Source organism: Melospiza melodia, chromosome 1 (genome assembly GCF_035770615.1).
Source record: "Melospiza melodia melodia isolate bMelMel2 chromosome 1, bMelMel2.pri, whole genome shotgun sequence".
NCBI lineage: Eukaryota > Metazoa > Chordata > Aves > Passeriformes > Passerellidae > Melospiza > Melospiza melodia.
This window is the reverse complement of record NC_086194.1, coordinates 173,543,781-173,568,650: the sequence shown is the minus strand read 5'-3', so window position 1 is coordinate 173,568,650 and position 24,870 is coordinate 173,543,781. Positions and strand designations below refer to the sequence as shown.

The 24,870-nt window shown below is 55.0% G+C and overlaps 2 protein-coding genes across 2 annotated transcripts in view; one reads left to right on the top strand and one right to left on the bottom strand.

The window, feature by feature from the left end:
* LOC134428593 (ribosome biogenesis protein BOP1-like) overlaps window positions 1-24,870 on the bottom strand; it is an 88,404-nt gene that overhangs the window by 17,847 nt on the left and 45,687 nt on the right. Inside the window, exons 4-6 of the mRNA XM_063175423.1 lie at window positions 4,935-5,089; window positions 2,645-2,762; window positions 1,745-1,846 (exon numbers count right to left, since the gene is read on the bottom strand). Of these exons, the coding sequence (XP_063031493.1) occupies window positions 1,745-1,846; window positions 2,645-2,762; window positions 4,935-5,089 (375 nt within the window). The remainder of the gene's footprint in view (window positions 1-1,744; window positions 1,847-2,644; window positions 2,763-4,934; window positions 5,090-24,870) is intronic.
* On the top strand, window positions 8,021-9,516 carry LOC134428926 (uncharacterized). Its single transcript, XM_063175974.1, has 3 exons — window positions 8,021-8,734; window positions 8,961-9,212; window positions 9,328-9,516. The coding sequence occupies exons 1-3, from the start codon at window positions 8,021-8,023 to the stop codon at window positions 9,514-9,516; spliced, it is 1,155 nt and encodes a 384-aa protein (XP_063032044.1).

The following is a 24,870-nucleotide window of genomic DNA, read 5'->3' as shown; positions in this document are numbered from 1 at the left end:
CCCATCCCACCTGGATCTTTCCTCCCACCTCATCCCACTGAGATCTTTACACTCTCCTCAATCCAATAGGACCTTCCCAATCTCCTCAGCTTTTCCACTCTCCTCATCCCACCAGGATCTTCCCAATTTCCCCATCCCATCCAGATCTTTCCGATCTCCCCATCCTACCAGGACTTCTCCAACCTCTTCATCTCACCTGGATCTTTCCACTCTCCTTAACTTTTCCATCCTCCCCACCCCAGTGGGATCTTTCCAATCTCCTCATCCCATTGGGATTTTTCCATCCTCTTCATCCTTTTCCACCATTCTCATCTCACCACGATCTTTCCGTCCTCCCCATCCCACCAGGATCTTCCCAACCTCCTGATCCCACCAGGATCTTTCCCTTCTCCTTAACTTTTCCACTGTTCCCATCCCACCGGGATCTTTCCAGTCTCCTGATCCCACTGGATCTTTCCACCCTCCCCATCCCACCGGGATCTTCCCAATCTCCTCATTCCATTGGGATCTTTCCATCCTCTTCATCCTTTTCCATCCTTCTCATCCCACCAGGACCTTTCCATCCTCCCCATCCCGTCCAGATCTTTCCAGTCTCCTGATCCCACGTGGAGCTTTCCACCTTCCCCATCCCACCTGGATCCTTCCAGTCTCCTGATCCCACTGGAGCTTTTCCATCCTCCCCATCTCAGTGGGATCTTTCCAATCTCCTCATCCCCTTGGGATTTTTCCATCCTCTTCATCCTTTTCCCCCCTTCTCATCCCACCGTGATCTTGCCAATCTCCTGATCCCACCAGGATCTTTCCAATCTTCCCATCCCACCAGGACCTTTCCAACTTTCTCATCCCACCTGGATATTCCCACACTCCCAGCTTTCCCAATCTCCTTATCCCACTGGGACCTTTTCAATCATCTCGTCCCACTGGGATCTTTCCATCCTCTTCAGCTTTTCCTGATCTCCTGATCCCACCTGGATCTTTCCAATCTCCTCATCCCACCAGGATCTTTTTCTCCTCTTCATCCAACCAGGATCTTTCCACCCTCCCCATCCCACCGGGATCTTTCCAGTCTCCTGATCCCACTGGATCTTTCCACCCTCCCCATCCCACCGGGATCTTTCCAATCTCCTCATTCCATTGGGATCTTTCCATCCTTTTCATCCTTTTCCATCCTTCTCATCCCACCTGGATCTTTCCATCCTCCCCATCCCGTCCGGATCTTTCCATCCTCCTGATCCCACCAGGATCTTCCCAACTTTCTCATCCCACCTGGATCTTTCCCTTCTCCTTGTCTTTTCCACCCTCCCCATCCCACCAGGATCTTCCCAATCTCCTGATCCCACCAGGATCTTTCCAACCTCCCCATCCCATGAGGATCTTCCCACACTCCCAGCTTTTCCAATCTCCTTATCCCACTGGGACCTTTCCAATCTTCTCATCCCACTGGGATCTTTCCATCCTCTTCAGCTTTTCCACCCTCCTGATCCCACCTGGATCTTCCCAATCCCCTCATCCCACCTGGATCTTTCCATCCTCCCCATCCCACCAGGATCTTTCCAATCCCCTCGTCCCACCTGGATCTTTCCCTTCTCCTTATCTTTTCCACCCTCCTCATCCCACCAGGACCCTTCCGGTCTCCTGATCCCACTGGGGCTTTTCCACCTTCCCAATCCCACCGGGATCCTCCCACCCTCCTCATCTTTCCCACCGGGATCTCCTCCGCCCGGCATTCCGGCCTCTCTCCCACCTTTTCCTTCTCCACCAGGGAGGGGATGAAGCTCCGTTTGTCGGCGGGCCGGTTGGTCACCGGGTGGATCCGCACCTCGTGGGTGAAGAAATCCACGGACGGCTGGAAAAACGGGAATGCTCGGTGCCCAGCCCGCATTCCCGGTGGGAATTCCAGCAATGGGGCATCCCCCTCAGGCACTGCCGGCGGGAATTCCCAGGAGCCCTGGGGCCTCACCTCCCACATTCCCAATGGGAATTCCAGCCCTGGGGCCTCCCCTTGGGCATTCCCAATGGGAATTCCATACCTGGGGCCTCACCTCCCACATTCCCAATAGGAATTCCAGCCCTGGGGCCTCCCCTTTCGGCATTCCCAGTGGGAATTCCGCCCTTGGGGCCTCCCCTTTCGGCATTCCTGGTGGGAATTCCATCCCTGGGGCCTCACCTCCCACATTCCCAATGGGAATTCCATCCCTGCGGCCTCACCACCCACATTGCCTTTGGGAATTCCATCCTTGGGACCTCCCCTTTCGGCATTCCTGGTGGGAATTCCATCCCTGGGGCCTCACCTCCCACATTCCCAATGGGAATTCCAGCCCTGGGGCCTCCCCTTTCAGCATTCCCGGTGGGAATTCCATCAACGGGGCCTCCCCTTGGGCATTCCCTTTGGGAATTCCATCCCTGCGGCCTCACCACCCACATTCCCTTTGGGAATTCCATCAATGGGGCCTCCCCTTTCGGCATTCCCGGTGGGAATTCCATCAATGGGGCATCCCCTTGGGCATTCCCAATGGGAATTCCATCCCTGCGGGCTCCCCCCAGGCACTCCGGGCAGGAATCCCGCCCCATTCCCTTTGGGAATCCTGCCCCCGGTCCCTCCCACTCCAATCCCACGTTCCCGGGGCTGGGAAGGCGGCCCCACCTCGTAGGGGTCGAAGTTGACGTCCCCAAAGTGCCCCCGCTGCAGGCGCTGCACCAGCTCCAGCTGCTCCTCCGACAGACACAGCTCCGCGCCCGTCTGAGGGTCCTGCACCGTGCGCCTGCACAGACAGACAGACAGATGGACACATGGATGGACACACGGACACAGACACAGCTTGGCGCCCGTCTGAGGGTCCTGCACCGTGCGCCTGCACAGACAGACAGACAGATGGACACATGGATGGACACACGGACACAGACACAGCTTGGCGCCCGTCTGAGGGTCCTGCACCGTGCGCCTGCACAGACAGACAGACAGACGGACACATGGATGGACACACGGACGGACACACGGACACGGACACAGCTCCGCGCCCGTCTGAGGGTCCTGCACCGTGCGCCTGGACAGACAGACGGACACATGGATGGACACACGGACGGACACAGACACAGACACAGCTCGGCGCCCGTCTGAGGGTCCTGCACCGTGCGCCTGGACAGACAGATGGACACATGGATGGACACATGGACACAGACACAGCTCGGCGCCCGTCTGAGGGTCCTGCACCGTGCGCCTGTGACAGACAGACAGACAGACGGACACATGGATAGACACACACGGACACAGACACAGCTCGGCGCCCGTCTGAGGGTCCTGCACCGTGCGCCTGGACAGACAGACGGACACATGGATGGACACACGGACACACGGACACAGACACAGCTCGGCGCCCGTCTGAGGGTCCTGCACCGTGCGCCTGCACAGACAGACGGACAGACACATGGACACACGGACAGAGACACAGCTCGGCGCCCGTCTGAGGGTCCTGCACCGTGCGCCTGCACAGACAGACGGACAGACACATGGACACACGGACACAGACACAGCTCGGCGCCCGTCTGAGGGTCCTGCACCGTGCGCCTGCACAGACAGACAGACAGACGGACACATGGATGGACACACGGACACAGACACAGCTCGGACCCCGTCTGAGGGTCCTGCACCGTGCGCCTGCGACAGACAGACAGACGGACACATGGATGGACACACACGGACACAGACACAGCTCGGCGCCCGTCTGAGGGTCCTGCACCGTGCGCCTGGACAGACAGACGGACAGACGGACACATGGATGGACACACACGGACACAGACACAGCTCGGCCCCCATCTGAGGGTCCTGCACCGTGCGCCTGGACAGACAGACAGACACATGGACACACGGACACAGACACAGCTCGGCGCCCGTCTGAGGGTCCTGCACCGTGCGCCTGCACAGACAGACAGACAGACGGACACAAGGATGGACACACGGACACAGACACAGCTCGGCGCCCGTCTGAGGGTCCTGCACCGTGCGCCTGCACAGACAGACAGACAGACGGACACAAGGATGGACACACGGACACAGACACAGCTCGGCGCCCGTCTGAGGGTCCTGCACCGTGCGCCTGGACAGACAGACAGATGGACGGATGGACACATGGACACAGACGGACACACATGGACACACGGACACAGACACAGCTCCGCCCCCGTCTGAGGGTCCTGCACCGTGCGCCTGGACACACAGACGGACAGATGGACACATAGATGGACACACGGACACAGACACAGCTCGGCGCCCGTCTGAGGGTCCTGCACCATGCGCCTGTGACAGACAGACAGACAGACACATGGACACATGGAAAGATGGACACATGGACACACACGGACACACACAGATACAGACACAGCTCCGCGCCCGTCTGAGGGTCCTGCACCGTGCGCCTGGACAGACAGACAGACGGACATATGGACACACGGACACAGACACAACTCCGCGCCCGTCTGAGGGTCCTGCACCGTGCGCCTGTGGACAGACAGACAGACGGACACATGGACACACGGACACACACGGACACAGACACAGCTCGGCCCCCGTCTGAGGGTCCTGCACCGTGCGCCTGCGACAGACAGACAGATGGACACATGGACACATGGACACACGGATGGACACACGGACGGACACACGGATGCAGAGACACCTCCGGCCCCCTCTGAGGGTCCTGCACCGTGCGCCTGCACATGGACGGACACACGGACAGATGGACACATGGACAGATGGACCGATGGACATGCGGGGGACACCGGGATATGGGGGACATCGGGATAGGAACACTGGGATGGGGGACAGGGATCCCATCATTCCAAAATCCCAGGATGTTCAGGAGTCAAACTTTACGTTCTCGGAGCTCTTTCTCAAGTTCAGCCATTCCACAATTCCAGGCCCTTTCCCGGGAATTCCTCACCAGTATTCCGGGTTCTCCATCTTCTCCAGGAACAGGTCCAGCTCGTCCTTGCTCCTCAGGGGTTTGTAGATCTTCTTCCCGTCCAGGTCGTAGCCGACGTGCGGGAAATCCTGGTACCATTCCATGGGAATGTTCCCCACCGTGTTCCGGATGTCCTGCAGGGAAAAAACGCCGGGAAAAGGGTGAGGGGAGGGCGGGGAATTCCAGGGAATCCTCGGGGAAAAGGGTGAGGGAATTCCAGGGAATTCTTGGAAAAAAAGGTGAGGGAATTCCAGGGAATCCTTGGGGAAAAAGGTGAGGTAATTCCAGGGAATCCTTGGGGGAAAGGATGAGGGAATTCCAGGGAATCCTTGGAGGAAAAAGAGGAAAAAGTGAGGGAATTCCAGGGAATTCTTGGGGGAAAGGGTGAGGGAATTCCAGGGAATGCTTGGGGGAAAGGGTGAGGGAATTCCCTGGATTGTGGGTGCAATTCCACGGATTTTGGCTGTGATCCCAAGGATTTTGGGACTCCCTGTGCCCCCAACCTCTGCCCAGGATCATCTGCACATCCCTGGCTGCACTTCCATGGATTAATGGGACTCCCAATCATCTTCCTCTCCCTGGTTGAGATTCCCTGGATTTTGGCTGCAATTCCATAGATTCTGGCTTTGATCCCACAGATTTTGGCTGTGATCTCAGATTTTGGGACTCCCTGTGCCCCCATCCTCTGCCCAGGACCATCTCCACATCCCTGGCTTCATTTCCACAGATTTTGGCTGCAATTCCACGGATTTTGGCAGCGATCCCACAGACTTTGGCCGCGATCCCGCAGATTCTGGCCGCGATCCCGCAGATTCTGGCCGCGATCCCGCACATTTTGGCCGCAATCCCGCGGATTTCGGGACTCCCTGTGCCCCCATCTCCTCCCAGAGCCCCGCTCTGCCCCGTGCGGGGATCACTCCGCCCCCGGAGCCGGGCTCGGCGGGCTCGGCGGGCTCCGTCCCTTTCCCGGGAATGCTGCCGGGGCCGGGCTCGGGCTCGGGCTCGGGATAAACGAAAGCAGATGGCCGCGGGAGCTTCCAGAGGGCCGGCAGGGGGATGATGACAGAGCTTGGGTTTCGGAAGCTGCCGAGACAGGGATTAAGTGCGGCAGCGCACGGAAGGTGCCGCGCTCGGGCCGGCAGCGGGGACGAACCTCCCGCGCGGAGCTCCCGGGAGGCGCCGCTGCAAAAAAGCGGGGGGAGCTCTGGAAAAGCTCAGGAAAAACGCCGGAAAAACGCGGCCGTTCCTGGTTTTTTGTTCTTTTTTTCCAGCTGGAAATGCTGGATTTCCTCTGGGGTTCATGGAGTTTTGAGGGGGGGGTGGGATAATGCAGCTCGCAGCTGCGGGGATTCCCGGGTGGATCGCGGGAATTCTGCAGGGAAATCCCGGGGGATCCCGGAGACTTTTCCAGGGTTTTGTTTTTTTTCTGGGAGAGCCGCAGAGGGGTTTGGGATGCAGCACCCAGGGAATGGCTCCCCGTGGAAAACTGGGATTTTGGGATGGAATTCCCAGAGAATCCGGGGCTGCTCCATCCCTGGGATATCGGGAATGGGACGGGGAATGACACCTGACACCTCTGGAATTTCCGCGCTCCAATTCCCTCACGGCTCGCCCCGGGCAGGGAATTCCAGCCGATCCCAGCGGCGGCTCCTCAAGGGTTAATTCCCAATTCCCGGGAGCACCGGGACCGGGGTAAATCCCAATTCCCAGCGGGATTAATCCCAATTCCCAGCGGGAATTCCGCGGGAATGGGAAGGAGGGGCTTACAGGGATGGGGGTGCAGCGCCGGCATGGAAAACCCTCCGGGAATCCTCAGGGGTCTCGGGATGAGATCACCGGGACACCGGGAATGTCGTGGGCAGCGAATTCCCTCGGCTCCGGGCGCTCCCGGAATTCCAGAGGGATCCCCAGAGTCCTCCCCGGGAACTCCGGTGAATTTCGGGACTGGGACAAGGGAATTTATGGGGAAAACCGGGAAAGGGGCAGCGAATCCTGGATGGGGTGCGGAATTCCAGAGGGATCCCAGAGCCCCTCCTCGGGAACTCCGGTGAACTTTAGGATTGGGAATTTATGGGGAAAACCGGGAAAGGGGCAGCGAATCCCGGGTCGGGGCGGAATTCCAGAGGGATCCCAGAGCTGCCCCCGGGAACTCCGGTGAATTTCGGGACTGGGACAAGGGAATTTATGGGGAAAACCGGGAAAGGGGCAGCGAATCCTGGATGGGGTGCGGAATTCCAGAGGGACCCCAGGGCCCCTCCTCGGGAACTCCGGTGAACTTTGGGATTGGGAATTTATGGGGAAAACCGGGAAAGGGGCAGCAAATCCCGCGTCGGGGCGGAATTCCAGAGGGATCCCAGAGCCCCCGGGAACTCCGGTGAATTTCGGGACTGGGACAAGGGAATTTATGGGGAAAACCGGGAAAGGGGCAGCGAATCCTGGGTGGGGGTGGAATTCCAGAGGGACCCCAGGGCCCCTCCTCGGGAACTCCGGTGAACTTTGGGATGAGGGAATTTATGGGGAGGACGGGTTGGGGGCGAAAGGGAAAGCGGGAGAGGAGTGGCGAAGGGGTTAAGCGCGAAGGGTGAGCTCAGGTAGGCCGGGCCTGGGGCTCCCCTTGCCGAGGGCTCCTGTTCCAAGGCAGCCGGGCCCGGAGGAGGGGCCGGGCCGAGCCGGGCCGCCCATTCCCGCCGCTATAAAAACCCCGCAGCTCCAGCCCGCGGCTCCCGGAGGATGCGCACGTGCGCCGGGAGCGGCGGCGAGCCCCAAAACCGGGGATAAACCGAGACTAAACCGGGATAAACCCCCCCCCCCCCCCAAAAACCAAACCGGGATAAAAACCCGCAAACCCGGGATCAACCCGCGATCAAACCCCGCGGCCACCGGGGTAAAGCGGCGCGATAAAACCCCTAGAAAGCAGGATAAAAGCGGGGTAAAAGCGGGAGAAAAGCCCCAAAACCCGGGACAGAAGCGGGATAAAAGCCCTCAGAGCGGACCGGCGAGAGCCATGAGCGGCCGGAGCTGAGCGCTGCTGCCGGTTTGCCGGCTCTCCAGCGGCTTTTCCAGCCATGTCCTTCGCAATGCTGCGCTCGGCGCCGGGGCGCTTCCTGTACCCCGAGATCAGCGCGCTGTCCGAGGACGAGGAGAACAGCGAGAGCTCGGGCTCGGAGGAGAAGCCCTTCCACGTGGAGGGCGACGCGTTCGGCATGCGGGGCGGCAAGCGGCGGCCCGGCAAGAGCCGCGGGCGGCTGGCGCGGGAGCCGCGGCAGCGGCACACGGCGAACGCCCGCGAGCGGGACCGCACCAACTCGGTGAACACGGCGTTCACGGCGCTGCGCACGCTGATCCCCACCGAGCCGGCCGACAGGAAGCTCTCCAAGATCGAGACGCTGCGCCTCGCCTCCAGCTACATCTCGCACCTGGGCAACGTGCTGCTGCTCGGCGACGCGGGCGGCGGAGGGCAGCCGTGCCACGGGGCGGCGGCGGCGGCGGCGGCGGGGCCGGGAGCGGCGGCGGCGGCGGCGGCGGCGGCGGCAGCGGCGTTCTGCAGCGGAGGGAGCGCGTCCCCGCCCGGGCGGGAGAGCGAGAGCGGGCAGCCGCGGCAGATCTGCACCTTCTGCCTCAGCAACCAGCGCAAAATGGTGAGCGGTGATGCCGGGAATACCGAGAATAACGCGAATAACGGGGATACTGGGGTCCGGGATAGCGGGAATGGGGTCCGGGATAGCGGGAATGGGGATCCCGGGGTGCCCAGCCCCGGCAGATCGGCACCTTCTGCCTCAGTAACCAACCCAAAATGGTGAGCGGTGATGATGGGGATAACGGGAATAACGGGGATAGTGGGGATATTGGGGTCCGGGATAGCGGGAGTGCCGCGGGGACAGAGGGAACAGGGAGCAGGACCGGGGTGCCCAGCCCCGGCAGGTCTGCACCTCCTGCCTCAGCAACCAGCGCAAAATGGTGACTGCTGGTGATGGGGATAACTGGAGATACTGGGGTCCGGGATAGCGGGAACGCCACGGGGATTTGGGAATGGAGATTGGGATTTGGGAATGGTGGGATTCCCAGCCGCGGCAGATCTGCACCTTCTGCCTCAGCAACCAGCGCAAAACGGTGAGTGGTGGTGATGGGGATAATGGGGATACTGGGGTCCGGGACAGCGGGAATGCCACGGGGATTTGGGAATGGGGAATTTGGGAATCGCGGGGTGCCCAGCCCCGGCAGATCGGCACCTTCTGCCTCAGCAACCAGCGCAAAATGGTGAGCGGTGGTGCCGGGAATAACGGGAATATTGGGGTTCGGGATAGTGGGAATGCTGGGGAGAAGAGTACCAGGATTTGGGAATGGGGGCTCCCGGGGTGCCCAACCCCGGCAGGTCTGTGCCTTCTGCCTCAGCAACCAGCTGAAAATGGTGACTGCTGGTGATGGGGATAACGGGGATAGTGGGAATATCGGGGGATTTGGGGATCCCGAGGTGCCCAGCCCCGGCAGGTCGGCACCTTCTGCCTCAGCAACCAGCGCAAAATGGTTGAGTTTGGGACAGAGGGAACGGGGACCGGGATAGCGGGAATACTGGGAATGCGGAGCAGGATACCGGGAATGCCACAGAGATAGAGGGAAAGGGGAGCAGGATTTGGGAATGGGGAGGAGGATTTGGGAATCCTGGGATGTTCAGCCCTGGCAGATCTGCGCCTTCTGCCTCAGCAACCAGAGGAAGCTCGTGAGTCCTGGAGGGTTCGGGATGCAGGGACTGGGATACCGGGAATGGGGGCCGGGATACTGGGAATGGGGATTGGGATACTGGGAATGCCGTGGGGATTGAGGGAAAGGTGACCTGGGATTCAGGAATGAATCCCGCAGGGATGTGGGAATTGAGTCCCAGGATTCGGGAATGTTGTGGGGGGTGAAGGGAATGGGGGCCAGGATACTGGGAATGGGATACTGGGAATGGGGACCGGGATACGGGGAATGGGGAATGGGATACTGGGAATGGGATACTGGGAATGCCGCAGGAATTGAGAGAAAGCTGGCCTTGGATTCAGGAATGAATCCCACAGGGATAAAGGGGAACGGAGATTGGGATTTGGGAATGAATCCCGCAGGGATAAAGGGGAACAGAGATTGGGATTTGGGAATGAATCCTGCAGGGATGTGGGGAATTGTGTCCCAGGATTCAGGAATGTTGTGAGGGTGAAGGGAATGGGGACCGGGATTTGGGAATGAATCCCGCAGGGATAAAGGGGAACGGGGATTGGGATTTGGGAATGAATCCCGCAGGGATAAAGGGGAACGGGGATTGGGATTCAGGAATGAATCCCGCAGGGATAAAGGGGAACGGAGATTGGGATTCAGGAATGAATCCTGCAGGGATAAAGGGGAACGGGGATTGGGATTTGGGAATGAATCCCGCAGGGATGTGGGGAACGGGGATTGGGATTCAGGAATGAATGCCACAGGGATAAAGGGGAACGGAGATTGGGATTCGGGAATGAATCCCGCAGGGATAAAGGGGAACGGGGATTGGGATTTGGGAATGAATCCTGCAGGGATAAAGGGGAACGGAGATTGGGATTTGGGAATGAACCCCACAGGGATAAAGGGGAACGGAGATTGGGATTCAGGAATGAATGCCACAGGGATAAAGGGGAACAGAGATTGGGATTTGGGAATGAATCCCGCAGGGATAAAGGGGAACAGAGATTGGGATTTGGGAATGACTCCCGCAGGGATAAAGGGGAACGGGGATTGGGATTCGGGAATGAATCCCACAGGGATAAAGGGGAACGGGGATTGGGATTTGGGAATGAATCCCGCAGGGATAAAGGGGAACGGGGGCTCCCAGGATTCTGGATTCGGGTTGGGAATGAGGAGCTCCCGTGCAGAGGCACTGGGGCTTCCCAAAAAAAACCGGAGATTCCTGATCCCGGGAGGCAGGGAATTGTGTCCTGGGAATTCAGGAACGAATCCCTCGGAGAACTGAGTCCCGGGATGCGGGAATGCCGAGGGGATGAAGGGGGTGGGGACCAGGATTCGGGATTTGGGGTGGGAATGACGAGCTCTCGTGTGGGTTTTCCTGGAAAAGTGGCGATTCCCGGGTTTATCCAAGTGAAAATTCTGTTTGTTCCACTCTGAGGAGCAGCGGGATGCAGGGAATTGTGTCTCGGGAATTCTGGAACGGAACCCGTGGGGATGTGGGGCACGGGGATTGGGAATTTGGGAATGAATCCCGTGGGGATTCAGGGAATTGTGTCCCGGGAATTCGGGAATGAATCCCGTGGGGATTCAGGGAATGGGGACTGGGAATTTGGGAATAATGAATCCCGTGGGGATGTGGGGAACGGGAATTGGGAATTTGGGAATGAATCCCGTGGGGATTCAGGGAATTGTGTCCCGGGAATTCGGGAGTGAATCCCGTGGGGATTCAGGGAATGGGGACTGGGAATTTGGGATCCACACTGGGAATGACAAGATCCCATCTGGGGGCCTCCCAAAAAAAAAATGGAGATTCCCAGGTTTGTCCCAGCGATTCCTGGGGTTACCTCAAGGATTCCCAGTTTATGCCAGGAATTCCCTGATTTATCCCAGAGATTCCCGGTTTATCCCAGCGATTCCCAGTTTATCCCAGCAATTCCCTGATTTATCCCAGTGATTCCCGGGTTTATCCCAGTGTTTGCCCACTGCTGGGATCAGAGGCCCGAGACGGCTCCAAAATCCACGGAAAATCCACAAAAAATCCACAGAAATCCACGGAAAATCCACAAAAAATCCAAAGAAAATCCACGGAAAATCCATGGAAAATCCATGGAAAATGCATGGAAAATCCATGGAAAAACCTCTCTGGAGCCATGGGAAAAGGGACTGGGATTTGGGATTGGCTCCCAGTATTCCCAGTAACTCCATAACAGGATCCCAGTATTCCCAGTAACTCCATAACGGGATTCCCAGTATTCCCAGTAACTCCATAACGGGATTCCCAGTGCTCCCAGTAACTCCATAATGGGTGATCCCAGTATTCCCAGTAACTCCATAACAGGATTCCCAGTATTGCCAGTAACTCCATACTGGGATCCCAGTGTTCCCAGTAACTCCATAATGGGTGATCCCAGTATTCCCAGTAACTCCATAACGGGATTCCCAGTGTTCCCAGTAACTCCATACTGGGATCCCAGCATTCCCAGTAACTCCATAACGGGATTCCCAGTATTCCCAGTAACTCCATAACAGGATCCCAGTGCTCCCAGTAACTCCAAAACCGGATTCCCAGTATTCCCAGTAACTCCATAATGGGTCTCCCAGTATTCCCAGTAACTCCAAAACCAGATTCCCAGTATTCCCAGAAACTCCATAACAGGATCCCAGTGCTCCCAGTAACTCCATAATGGGGGTTCCCAGTATTCCCAGTAACTCCATAACAGGATCCCAGTATTCCCAGTAACTCTGTATTGGGGCTCCCAGTATTCCCAGTAACTCCATAATGGGTGATCCCAGTATTCCCAGTAACTCCATAACGGGATTCCCAGTATTCCCAGTAACTCCATAACAGGATTCCCAGTATTGCCAGTAACTCCATACTGGGATCCCAGTGTTCCCAGTAACTCCATAATGGGTGATCCCAGTATTCCCAGTAACTCCATAACAGGATCCCAGTATTCCCAGTAACTCCATAACGGGGTTCCCAGTATTCCCAGTAACTCCGTAACGGGATTCCCAGTATTCCCAGTAACTCCATGATTGGATCCCAGTATTCCCAGTAACTCCATGACGGGATTCCCAGTATTCCCAGTAACTCCATACTGGGATCCCAGTATTCCCAGTAACTCCATAATGGGGGATCCCAGTATTCCCAATAACTCCATGAAACGGTTCCCAGTATTCCCAGTAACTCCATAATGGAGATCCCAGTATTCCCAGTAACTCCGTACTGGGTCTCCCAGTATTCCCAGTAACTCCATAACAGGATCCCAGTATTCCCAGTAACTCCATAACGGGGTTCCCAGTATTCCCAGTAACTCCGTAACGGGATTCCCAGTATTCCCAGTAACTCCATGATTGGATCCCAGTATTCCCAGTAACTCCGTAACGGGATTCCCAGTGTTCCCAGTAACTCCATGATTGGATCCCAGTATTCCCAGTAACTCCGTAACGGGATTCCCAGTATTCCCAGTAACTCCGTAAGGGGATTCCCAGTATTCCCAGTAACTCCATAACAGGGTTCCCAGTCCCTGAGTGCCGGCACTCCCAGTTCCCAATCCCAGTGCTCCCAGTTCCCCCAGTGTCCCCGGATTTTGGGATTCCCTCTCCTCTCCTGATTTCCTGGATTTTGGGATTCCCTCTCCTTTCCTGATTGCCCGAATTTTGGGATTCCCTCTCTCTTGATTCCCTGGATTGTGGGATTTCCTGGATTTTGGGATTCCCTCTCCTCTCCCGATTCCCTGGATTTTGGAATTCCCTCTCCTTTCCTGATTGCCCAAATTTTGGCATTCCCTCTCTCTTGATTCCCTGGATTTTGGGATTCCCTCTCCTCTCCCAATTCCCTGGATTGTGGGATTTCCCGGATTTTAGAAGTCCCTCTCCTCTCCCGATTCCCTGGATTTTCAGATTCCCTGGATTTTGGGATTCCCTTTCTTCTCCCAAATCCCTGGATTTGGGAATCACCAAACTCTGGGGTTTTCCACCCAAATCATTCCCAAAGCCCAACAGTGCTGGGGTTTAGGAAAAAGGGAATTTGGGAAAAGGGGAATTTGGGAAAAAGGGAATTTGGGAAAGGGGAATTTGGGAAAAGGGAATTAGGGAAAAGGGAATTTGGGAAAAGGGGAATGTGGGAAAAAGGGAATTTGGGAGAAGGGGAATTTGGGAAAAGGGGAATATGGGAAAAGGGAATTTGGGAAAAGGGGAGTTTGGGAAAAGGGGAATATGGGAAAAGGGAATTTGGGAAAAGGGGAGTTTGGGAAAAGGGGAATTTGGGATTCTAAATAAATCCCCGCCCCTAATTTTCCATCAATCCCATGAATCCCCATCCTCAGTTTCAGATCAATTCCTATAAAACCCCATCACAAATTTCACATCAATCCCAATAAATCCTCATCCCTGATTTTCCATTAATCTCAAAAAAATTCCATCACTAATTTGGGATGAATCCCAATAAATCCCCATCCTTAATTTTGTAATTCCTACAAATTCCCAGTGTGAATTTTCCATCAATCCCAATAAATCCCCATCCTTAATTTTCCATCAATCCCAGTAATTCCCACCCCTAATTTCGGATCAATTCCTATAAAATCCCATCACAGCTGGAATTGGGGCTGGGAATAGAACTGGAATTGGGACGGGAATTGGGATGGGAATTGGGCTGGAATTTGGGCTGGAATTGGGGCTGGAAAGAGAATTAGAACTGGAATTTTAGAACTGGAATTAGGGCTGGAATTAGAACTGGAATTCTAATTCCGTTCTATTGGAATGGAATTAGAACTGGAATTGAAGCTGGGATTAGAACTGGAATTAGGGCTGAAATTTGAACTGGAATTAGGATTAGAACTGGAATTGGGGCTGGAATTAGAATGAGAACTGGAATCAGGGGTGGAATTAGAGCTGGAATTAGAACTGGATTTGGGGTTGGAATCAGAACCGGAATTAGAACTGGAATTGGGGCTGGAATTAAGGCTGGGATTAAGGCTGGAATTGGGGCAGGAACCAGGACTGGAATTGGATCTTGAATTGGAGCTGGAATTAGAACTGGAATCAGGGCTAGAACTGGGGCTGGATTTGGGACAGGAATCAGGGCTGGAATTAGAACTGGAATCGGGGCTGGAATCGGAGCTGGAATTGGGGCTGGAACTAGAATAAGAACTACAATCAGAACTGGAATTAGGGCAGGAATTGGGGCTGGATTTGGGAATGGAATTAGGAGTAGAATTAGAACCGGAATCGGGGCTGGATTTGGATCCGGAATTGGAGCTGTGATTCAGGCTGGAATCAGAACTGGAATTGGGGCTGGAATCGGGGATGGATTTGGATCTGGAATTAGAACAGGAATCGGGGCTGGAATTGGGGCTGGAATTGGGGCTGGAATCAGGGCTGGAATTAGAACTGGAATTAGAACAGGAATCAGGGCTGGAATTAGAACTGGAATTAGGGATGGAATTGGGGCTGGAATTAGGGCTGGAATTAGAACTGGAATTGGAACTGGGATTAGAACTGGAATCAGGGCTGGATTTGTGGCTGAAATTAGAATTGGAATCAGAACTGGAAACAGAGCTGGAATCAGGGCTGGAATTGGATCTGAAATTAGGGCTGCAAATAGAACTGGAATTGGGGCTGGAATCAGGGCTGGAATCAGAACTGGAATCAGGGCCGGAGCCGCCGCTCCCGATCCGTGCCGGGTTGTTTTGGGATGCATTCCCGTGGGTTTGGGGTTTATGGGGTGTGAGGGGAATCCCATCCCGCCCTTTGATCCCCGGGGTGTCGGACAAGGCCGAGGAAATGAGATCCAGACCCTCGGGAATGCCGGGAACGCCGGAATGGGAACGGCTCCGGGGCTTGGGAGCATCCCAGGGCTCCCATTCCCACCCAAATCCCTCTGGGATCATCCCAGAATCTCCATTCCCACCCCAAATCCCTCTGGGATCATCCCAGGGCTCCCATTCCCACCCAAATCCCTCTGGGATCATCCCAGGGCTCCCATTCCCACCCAAATCCCTCTGGGATCATCCCAGAATCTCCATTCCTGCCCCAAATCCCTCTGGGATCATCCCAGAATCTCCATTCCCACCCCAAATCCCTCTGGGATCATCCCAGGGCTCCCATTCCCACCCCAAATCCCTCTGGGATCATCCCGGAATCTCCATTCCCACCCAAATCCCTCTGGGATCATCCCAGGGCTCCCATTCCCACCCAAATCCCTCTGGGATCATCCCAGGGCTCCCATTCCCACCCAAATCCCTCTGGGATCATCCCAGGGCTCCCATTCCCACCCAAATCCCTTTGGGATCATCCCAGGGCTCCCATTCCCACCCAAATCCCTCTGGGATCATCCCAGAATCTCCATTCCCACCCCAAATCCCTCTGGGATCATCCCAGGGCTCCCATTCCCACCCCAAATCCCTCTGGGATCATCCCAGGGCTCCCATTCCCACCCAAATCCCTTTGGGATCATCCCAGGGCTCCCATTCCCACCCAAATCCCTCTGGGATCATCCCAGAATCTCCATTCCCACCCAAATCCCTCTGGGATCATCCCAGGGCTCCCATTCCCGCCCCAAATCCCTCTGGGATCATCCCAGGGCTCCCATTCCCACCCCAAATCCCTCTGGGATCATCCCAGAATCTCCATTCCTGCCCCAAATCCCTCTGGGATCATCCTGACCCCTTCCTTTCGGGAGGGAGGGGATTTGGGGTAAAGGAATTCCCCTCTGGAATCTCCTCGGGATCCAGGGGAGAATTGGGATCCAGAGGGGAGTGGGACAGAGAAGGATTTGGGATCCAGAGGGGATTTGGGATAAAGGAATTCCCGTCTGGAATTTCCTCAGAGGGAATTGGGATCCGGGAGGGAATTGGGATATGGAGGGAATTGGGATAAAGGAATTCCTGTCTGGAATCTCATCAGGATCCAAAGAGAATTGGGATCCGTAGGGGATTTGGGATAAAGGAATTCCCGTCTGGAATCTCCTCAGGATCCAGGGAGGAATTGGGATATGGAAGGGAATTGGGATACAGGAATTCCCATCTGGAATCTCATCAGGATCCAGGGGGGAATTGGGATCCAGGGGGGAATTGGGATATGGAGGGAATTGGGATAAAGGAATTCCCGTCTGGAATCTCCTCAGGATCCAGGGGGGAATTGGGATATGGAAGGGAATTGGGATAAAGGAATTGCCGTCTGGAATGCTCTCAGAGGGAATTGGGATCCAGGGGAAAACCGGGATCCAGAGAGGATTTGGGAAATCCTGGGAAAGAGGAAATCCCAGGAAAAGCGAAATCCTGGGAAATGGGAAATCCTGGGAACGGCCGATTCCCGGGAAATGGGAAATGATGGGAAATGGGAAATCCTGGGAAATGGGAAATCCTAGGAAATGGGGAATACTGAAAATGGGAAATCCTGGGAATCCCAGGGAAAACCCCAGCACAGCTTCATAAGGAAAGGTTTTCCATGGAAAAATCCTGGATTTAGTCACAGGGGACAAGAATTCCATGGGATTCCCGAACCACCCCTTTTCCCCCTTCAGGGCTGCACCCCAATCCAGGATTTCCATGGAAAAACCCCAGATTTAGTCACAAAGAGCAAGAATTCCACGGGATTCCCAAACCACCCCGGAGCCAGGAGCTTCCCTGAGCCATTCCCGCTGTACCCCAGGATGAGAACACTCAAACCCAGGTTTTCCATGGAAAAAATCCCAAATTTATGCATGGGGAGCAGGAATCCCACGGGATTCCCAAAGCACCCCGGAGCCGGGAGCTTTCCTCAGCAATTCCCGATTTTCCCCTTTTCCCCCTTCAGGGCTGTGCCCCAATTCCAGGATTTCCATGGAAAAACCCCAGATTTAGGCACTAGGAGCAGGAATTCCGCAGGATTCCCAAACCACCGCGGCGCCGTTCTGCTTTCCCCCCTTCAGGGCTGCACCCACATCCAGGTTTTCCATGGAAAAATCCCAGATTCAGGCACAGGGAGCAGGAATTCCGCGGGATTCCCGACCCACCGCGGGGCCGTTCCCGCTTTTCCCCCCTTCAGGGCTGCACCCACATCCAGGTTTTCCATGGAAAAATCCCAGATTCAGGCACAGGGAGCAGGAATTCCGCGGGATTCCCGACCCACCGCGGGGCCGTTCCCGCTTTTCCCCCTTTCCCGAATCCCGAATTGCTGCCGGAGGGAGGGAGGGAGGGAGGGAGGCAAGAGCGGGGCTGCGGCTGCGGCTGCGGCTGCGGCACTTTGGGATTTTCCCAATCCCCGTTTCCGCTCCAGACGGCCCCGAGCTCCCGGGGATTGAACATCTGGGAAATCGGAGCGCCATCAATCCCCCCGCTGCCGTCTGCCCTCCCCTCCCCTCCCCTCCCCTCGGAGGGACGGACGGACGGACGGACGGACGGACGGGGCCGCACGTGCGGTGCGGGCAGCGAGAACGGCGGGGAGGGCTGCGGGTGGGCATGGGCATGGGGAACGGGAATGGGATCCCGAAAAACGGGGATGGGAAACGGGAATGGGATCCCGAAAAACGGGGATGGGAAACGGGAATGGGATCCCGAAAAACGGGGATGGGAAACGGGAATGGGATCCCGAAAAACGGGGATGGAAAACGGGAATGGGATCCCGAAAAACGGGGATGGGAAATGGGAAAGGGATCCCGAAAAACGGGGATGGGAAATGGGAAAGGGATCCCGAAAAACGGGGATGGAAAACGGGAATGGGATCCTGAAAAATGGGGATGGGAAATGGGAAAGGGATCCCGAAAAACGGGGATGGGAAACGGGAATGGGATCACGAAAAATGGGGATGGGAAACGGGAATGGGATCCCGAAAAACGGGGATGGGAAACGGGAATGGGATCCCGAAAAACGGGGATGGAAAACGGGAATGGGATCCCGAAAAACGGGGATGGGAAACCGGAATGGGATCCGAAAAACATGGATGGAAAATGGGAATGGGATCCCAAAAAACGGGGATGGGAAACAGGAGGATGGAAAACGGGAATGGGATCCTAAAAAATGGGATAGGGAAAAGGGGAAGGTTTGGGATGGGGATGGGAAACGGGAATTGGATCCCGAAAAATGGGATGGAAAACGGCGGGGAGGGTGGGATGGGGATGGAAAATGGGAATGGGATCCCAAAAATTGCGGATGGAGAATGGGAATGGGATCCCAAAAAATGGGGATGGAAAATGGGAATGGGATCCCAAAAAACTGGGGATGGAAAACGGGAATTGGATCCTGAAAAATGGGGATGGAAAATGGGAATGGGATCCCAAAAATTGCGGATGGAGAATGGGAATGGGATCCCGAAAAATGGGAATGGGATCCCAAAAATCGGGGATTGAAATGGGAACTTGATCCCGAAAAATGGGGATGGGGAAAAGGGAGAGGATGGGATGGGGATGGAAAATGGGAATTGGATCCCAAAAAATGGAGATGGAAAATGGGAATGGGATCCCGAAAAATGGGGATGGAAAATGGGGAAAGGTTTGGGATGGGGCAGGGATTGGGAACTGGATTCCAAAAACCAGGGATGGAAAATGGGAACTGGATCCCACAAACTGGGATAGGGAAAAGGGAGAGACCTGGATGGGGCAGGGGAGTGGGAATTGGATCCCAAAAAATGGGATAGGGAAAGGGGAAGGATGGGATGGGGATGGAAAATAGGAATTGAATCCCAGAAAACAGGGATGGAAAATGGGAATTGGATACCAGAAACTGGGAATGGGAAATGGGGAAAAGTTTGGGATGGGGCAGGGAGCAGGAATTGGATCCAAAAAACTGGGAATGGAAAATGGGGGAGGATGGGATGGGGATGGAAAACGGGAATGGGACCCCAAAAAACGGAGATGGAGAACGGGAATGGGATCCCGAAAAATGGGGACGGGAAACGGGAATTGGATGCCAAAAACTGAGGATGGATGCCAAAAAATGGGGATGGAAAATGGGAACTGGATCCCCAAAAATGGGGATGGAAAATGGGAACTGGATCCCAAAAATGGGGATGGAAAATGGGAACTGGATCCCAAAAAGTGGGACAGAGAAAAGGGAGAGGATGGGATGGGGCAGGGAGTGGGAATTGGATCCCAAAAAACTGGGATGGAAAATGGGGAAAGGTTTGAGAGGAGGCAGGCAATAGGATCCCAAAAACTGGGAATGGGGAAAAGGGGAAAGGTTTGGAATAGGGCAGGGAATTGGAATTGGATCCCAAAAACTGGGAATGGAAAATGGGGGAGGATGAGATGGGGATGGGAAACGGGAATGGGACCCCAAAAAACTGGGAATGGGGAGCGGGGGATACTGGTTATACTGGGATGGGTACTGGTTATACTGGGATGGGTACTGGTTATACTGGGATGGTACCAGGAACGGTACAAAAACCAGGGATGGAAAAAGGGAATCGGATCCTGGAAAATGGGAAAGGTTTGGGATGGGGCAGGGAATGGGAACTGGATCCCAAAAAACTGGGAATGACAAGGAGGACTGGGGGATACTGGTTATACTGGGAGTGGTACTGGGAGTGATACTGGTTATACTGGGAGTGGTACTGGGAGTGATACTGGAGTTATACCGGTGGCATTGGGACTATACTGGTTATACTGGTTATTCTGGGGGCTATACTGGTTATACTGGGAGTTATACTGGTTATACTGGTAGCACTGGGATTATACTGGTTATACTGGGGTTATACTGGTGGCACTGGGGCCATGCTGGTTATACTGGGGTTATACTGGTTACACTGGTGGCACTGGGATTATACTGGTTATACTGGGGTTATACTGGTAGCACGGGGACTATACTGGTTATACTGGGGTTATACTGGTTATACTGGGGTTATACTGGTGGCACTGGGGCCATACTGGTTATACTGGGGTTATACTGGTGGCACTGGGACTATACTGGTTATACTGGGGTTATACTGGTGGCACTGGTAGCACTGGGATTATACTGGTTATACTGGCTATACTGGGGTTATACTGGTGGCACTGGGGCCATACTGGTTATACTGGGGTTATACTGGTGGCACTGGTGGCTATACTGGTTATACTGGTGGCACTGGGGTTATGCTGGGGCCATGCTGGTTATACTGGTTATAGTGGCTATACTGGGGTTATACTGGTTATACTGGGATTGTACTGGCTATACTGGGATTATACTGGTTATAGTGGCTATACTGGGGTTATACTGGCTATACTGGGGTTATACTGGTTATAGTGGCTATACTGGGGTTATACTGGTTATACTGGGGTTGTACTGGTTATACTGGCGGCACTGGGGTTATGCTGGGGCCATGCTGGTTATACTGGTGGCACTGGGGATGGCACTGGGGGTGACTGGGGCACGGGAATCCCGGGATCGGGGCAGGGATCAGGGACAGCTCTGGGAGATCCTGGGAGGATTCCCGGGAAGGGATCCCTGGGAAATTGCCTGGAACGGGATCCAGGAGAATTCCCCGGGAGGATTCCCTGGGAAGGGATCCCAGAGGATTCCCGGGAAGGGATTCCAGGAATATTCCCTGGGAAAGGATCCTGGGAGAATTCTCAGGAAAGGATCTCGGGAGAATTTTCAGGAAGGGATCTGGGGGGATTCCCAGGGAAGGGATCCCAGGAGGATTCCCTGGGAGAGGATCCCAGGAAGGAATCTCAGGAGAATTCCCTGTGAGGATTCCTTGGGAAGGGATCCTGGGAGAATCCCCAGGAAGGGATTCCAAGAGAATTCCCAGGGAAGGGATCTCGGGAGAATTTCCTGGGAATGCGCTCCCAGAGGATTCCCACGAAGGGATTCCAGAATTCCCTGGGAAGGGATCCTGGGATGATTCTCTGGGAAATGGATCCAGGAAAACTCCCTGGGAAGGGATTCTCTGGGAAAACATTCTGGGAGAATTCCCAGGGAAGAGATCCCGGAGGATTCCTGCGAAGGGAATTCCGCTGGGAAGCGGATCCTGGGTGGATTCCGCGGGAAGGGATCCCGGGAGGATCCCAGCAGAATTCCCAATCCCAGGTTTGATCCCGTCTCCTTTCCCTCCCGCAGAGCAAAGACCGGGACAGGAAGACGGGACAGCTCCGGAGCTAGGCCGGGAATTCCAGCCGGGAATTCCAGCCGGGAATCCCAGCCGGGAATCTCAGCCGGGAATCCCAGCCGGGAATCCCAGCCGGAGCAGGGGAAGCCGCGCTGGAGGATTCCCGGATCCAGCGACGTTTTCCTGCCGGATCCCGCGGGAAGAGCGGCACCGACATTCCAGAGGATCCCACGGGACACAGAGGAGGTGCCGGAATTCCGGGAGATCCCGGGAATGTGGGGCCGCTCCGGGAATCCTCGGGAATTCCTGCCCTGGGATTTCGGATCATGGAACACTTGGAACTCTGGGAATTCCTGGGAATTCCTGCCCCTGGGATTCCGGATCATGGAACACTTGGATCTCTGGGAATCCTTGGGAATTCCTGCCCTGGGATTCTGCATCATGGAACACTTGGACGTCTGGGATCCACTCTGGGAATCCTTGGGAATTCCTGCCCTGGGATTCCGGATCATGGAACACTTGGATCACTGGGAATCCTTGGGAATTCCTGCTCTGGTATTCCGGATCATTGAACACTTGGATCTGCTCCAGAAATTCTCAGGAATTCCTGCCCTGGGATTCCTGCACATGGAACACTTGGATCACTTGGATCCACTCTGGGAATCCCTGTCCCAGGATTCCTGCAGGTGGAACACTGAGATCTCCTGGATCCACTCCAGGAATTCCTGCCCTGGAATCTCTGCTCATGGAACACTTGGATCTCTGGGATACACTCTGGGAATCCTTGGGAATTCCTGCCCTGGGATCCCTGGATCCTCATGGACATTCTGGCTTTTCCAGAGCCATTTCCCAGATCCACTTCCTGCTTGGAGCCACTTGATCCCAGAACCGATCCTGGAATCGATCCCTGAACTGATCCTGGAATTGATCCTGGAACTGATTTTAGAACCAATCCCTGAACTGATCCCGGCACCGATCCCTGAACTGATCCTGGAATTAATTCCTGAACTGATCCCGGAACTGATCCTGGAATTATAAACCCCAGAACTGATCCAGGAACGGATCCCGGCACCGATCCCTGAGCGCGGGGTGCAGGGGCTGCATTTTTTGGGAATTATCAATCACATGCTGGAATTTCATGTTGTTGATGTGGGAATTAATTAAATCCGGATTTTGTGTCATTAATCGGGAATCTGGGTCATGATCCTTGAGGGAATTCCTTTCCCTTTCCCTTTGCCCTTTCCCATTTCTCTTCTCCCTTCCCCTGTCCCTGTCCCCTTTTCCCATTTTTCCTTTCCCCATTCCCTTTTCCCTTTCCCCATTTTTCCTCTTTCCTTTTCACTTTTTCTTCTCCTTTCCCCTTTCCCTTTCCTCTTCTCCCTTCCCCTGTCCCTGTCCCCTTTTCCCAATTTCCCTTCCCCTTTCCCTTTTCCCAATTTCCCTTTCCCCATTTTCCCTTACCTTCCCCTTTCTCCATTTTCCCTTTCCCTTCCCCTTTCCCTAATTTCCCTTTCCCCATTTTCCCTTTACCTTCCCCTTTCTCCATTTTCCCTTTTCCTTCCCCTTTTCCCTTGCTCCCTTCTCCTTTTTTCCTTTTCCCCATTTTCCCTTTCCCCATTTTCCCTTCTCCTTTTCCCTTTCCCTTTCCCCCCATCTTCCCTTTCCCTATTTTCCCTTTCCCTTTTCCCATTCCCTTCTCCATTCCTTCTCCCCTACTCCCTTTCCCATTTTCCTTTCCTTTCCCATTGTCCTTTCCTTTCCCATTTTTCTTTCCCATTTTCCTTTCCCATTTTCCTTTCCTTTCCCATTTTCCTTTCCCATTTTCCTTTCCCATTTTCCTTTCCTTTCCTTTCCTTTCCTTTCCTTTCCTTTCCTTTCCTTTCCTTTCCTTCCCTTTCCTTTCCTTTCCTTTCCTTTCCTTTCCTTTCCTTTCCTTTCCTTTCCTTTTCCTTTCCTTTCCTTTCCTTTCCTTTCCTTTCCTTTCCTTTCCTTTCCTTTCCTTTCCTTTCCTTTCCTTTCCTTTCCTTTCCTTTCCTTTCCTTTCCTTTCCTTTCCTTTCCTTTCCTTTCCTTTCCTTTCCTTTCCTTCCCTTCCCTTCCCTTCCCTTCCCTTCCCTTCCCTTCCCTTCCCTTCCCTTCCCTTCCCTTCCCTTCCCTTTTCCCCTTTTCCCTTTTCTCCTTTTCTCCTTTTCCCTTTTCTCCTTTTTCCCTTTTCCCATTTTCCCCTTTTCCCACAGGTTATTCCCAGCCACCACCGACATTCCCAGTGCCAGAAGGAGCAGGTAAAAACCAGGAATTTGGGAAATCGTGGGGAAACAAACCCCAGCACTTCCCAAAGCTCCCCCTGAGGGATCCCAGGACAACGGGATGTTCCCAAATCCGGGGTGTTCCCAAATCCGGGGTGTTCCCAAATCAGGGGTGTTCCCAAATCTGGGATGTTCCCAAATCCGGGGTGTTCCCAAATCCGGGATGTTCCCAAATCCGTGTGCCAAGGGAAAGGCCTGGAATGTGGGGCAGCAGGAGGGGGAGGAAAACTGGGATGGGATCTGGGATTGGGAACACGACTGGGATTGGGATTGGGAACAGAACTGGGATGGGATCGGGATCAGGACTGGGATGGGATCGGGATCAGGACTGGGATGGGATCGGGATCAGGACTGGGATGGGATCGGGATCAGAACTGGGATGGGATCGGGATCAGAACTGGGATGGGATCGGGATCAGGACTGGGATGGGATTGGGAACATGACTGGGATGGGATCGGGATCAGGACTGGGATGGGATCGGGATCAGGACTGGGATGGGATCGGGATCAGAACTGGGATGGGATCGGGATCAGGACTGGGATGGGATTGGGATTGAGAACACGACTGGGATGGGATCGGGATCAGGACTGGGATCTGGACTGGGATCAGAACTGGGATGGGATTGGGATCAGAACTGGGATGGGATCGGGATCAGAACTGGGATGGGATCGGGATCAGGACTGGGATGGGATCGGGATCAGGACTGGGATGGGATTGGGATTGAGAACACGACTGGGATGGGATCGGGATCAGGACTGGGATGGGATTGGGATCAGGACTGGGATGGGTCGGGATTGGGATCAGAACTGGGATGGGATCGGGACCAGAACTGGGATGGGTCGGGATTGGGATCAGAACTGGGATAAGACTCAGATCCAAGAGAAAACCAGGATAAGCCCCGGACCAGGATTCCCA

What these genes read in the sequence shown, in the direction of transcription:
- LOC134428926 (XM_063175974.1), top strand. Translation starts at nt 8,021, where the DNA reads ATGTCCTTCGCAATGCTGCGCTCGGCGCCGGGGCGCTTCCTGTACCCC. An exon ending in GATCGGCACCTTCTGCCTCA is followed by an intron (nt 8,735 to 8,960) that starts GTAACCAACCCA and finishes GGTCCGGGATAG; the next exon opens with CGGGAACGCCACGGGGATTT. An exon ending in TCAGCAACCAGCGCAAAATG is followed by an intron (nt 9,213 to 9,327) that starts GTGAGCGGTGGT and finishes CAACCCCGGCAG; the next exon opens with GTCTGTGCCTTCTGCCTCAG.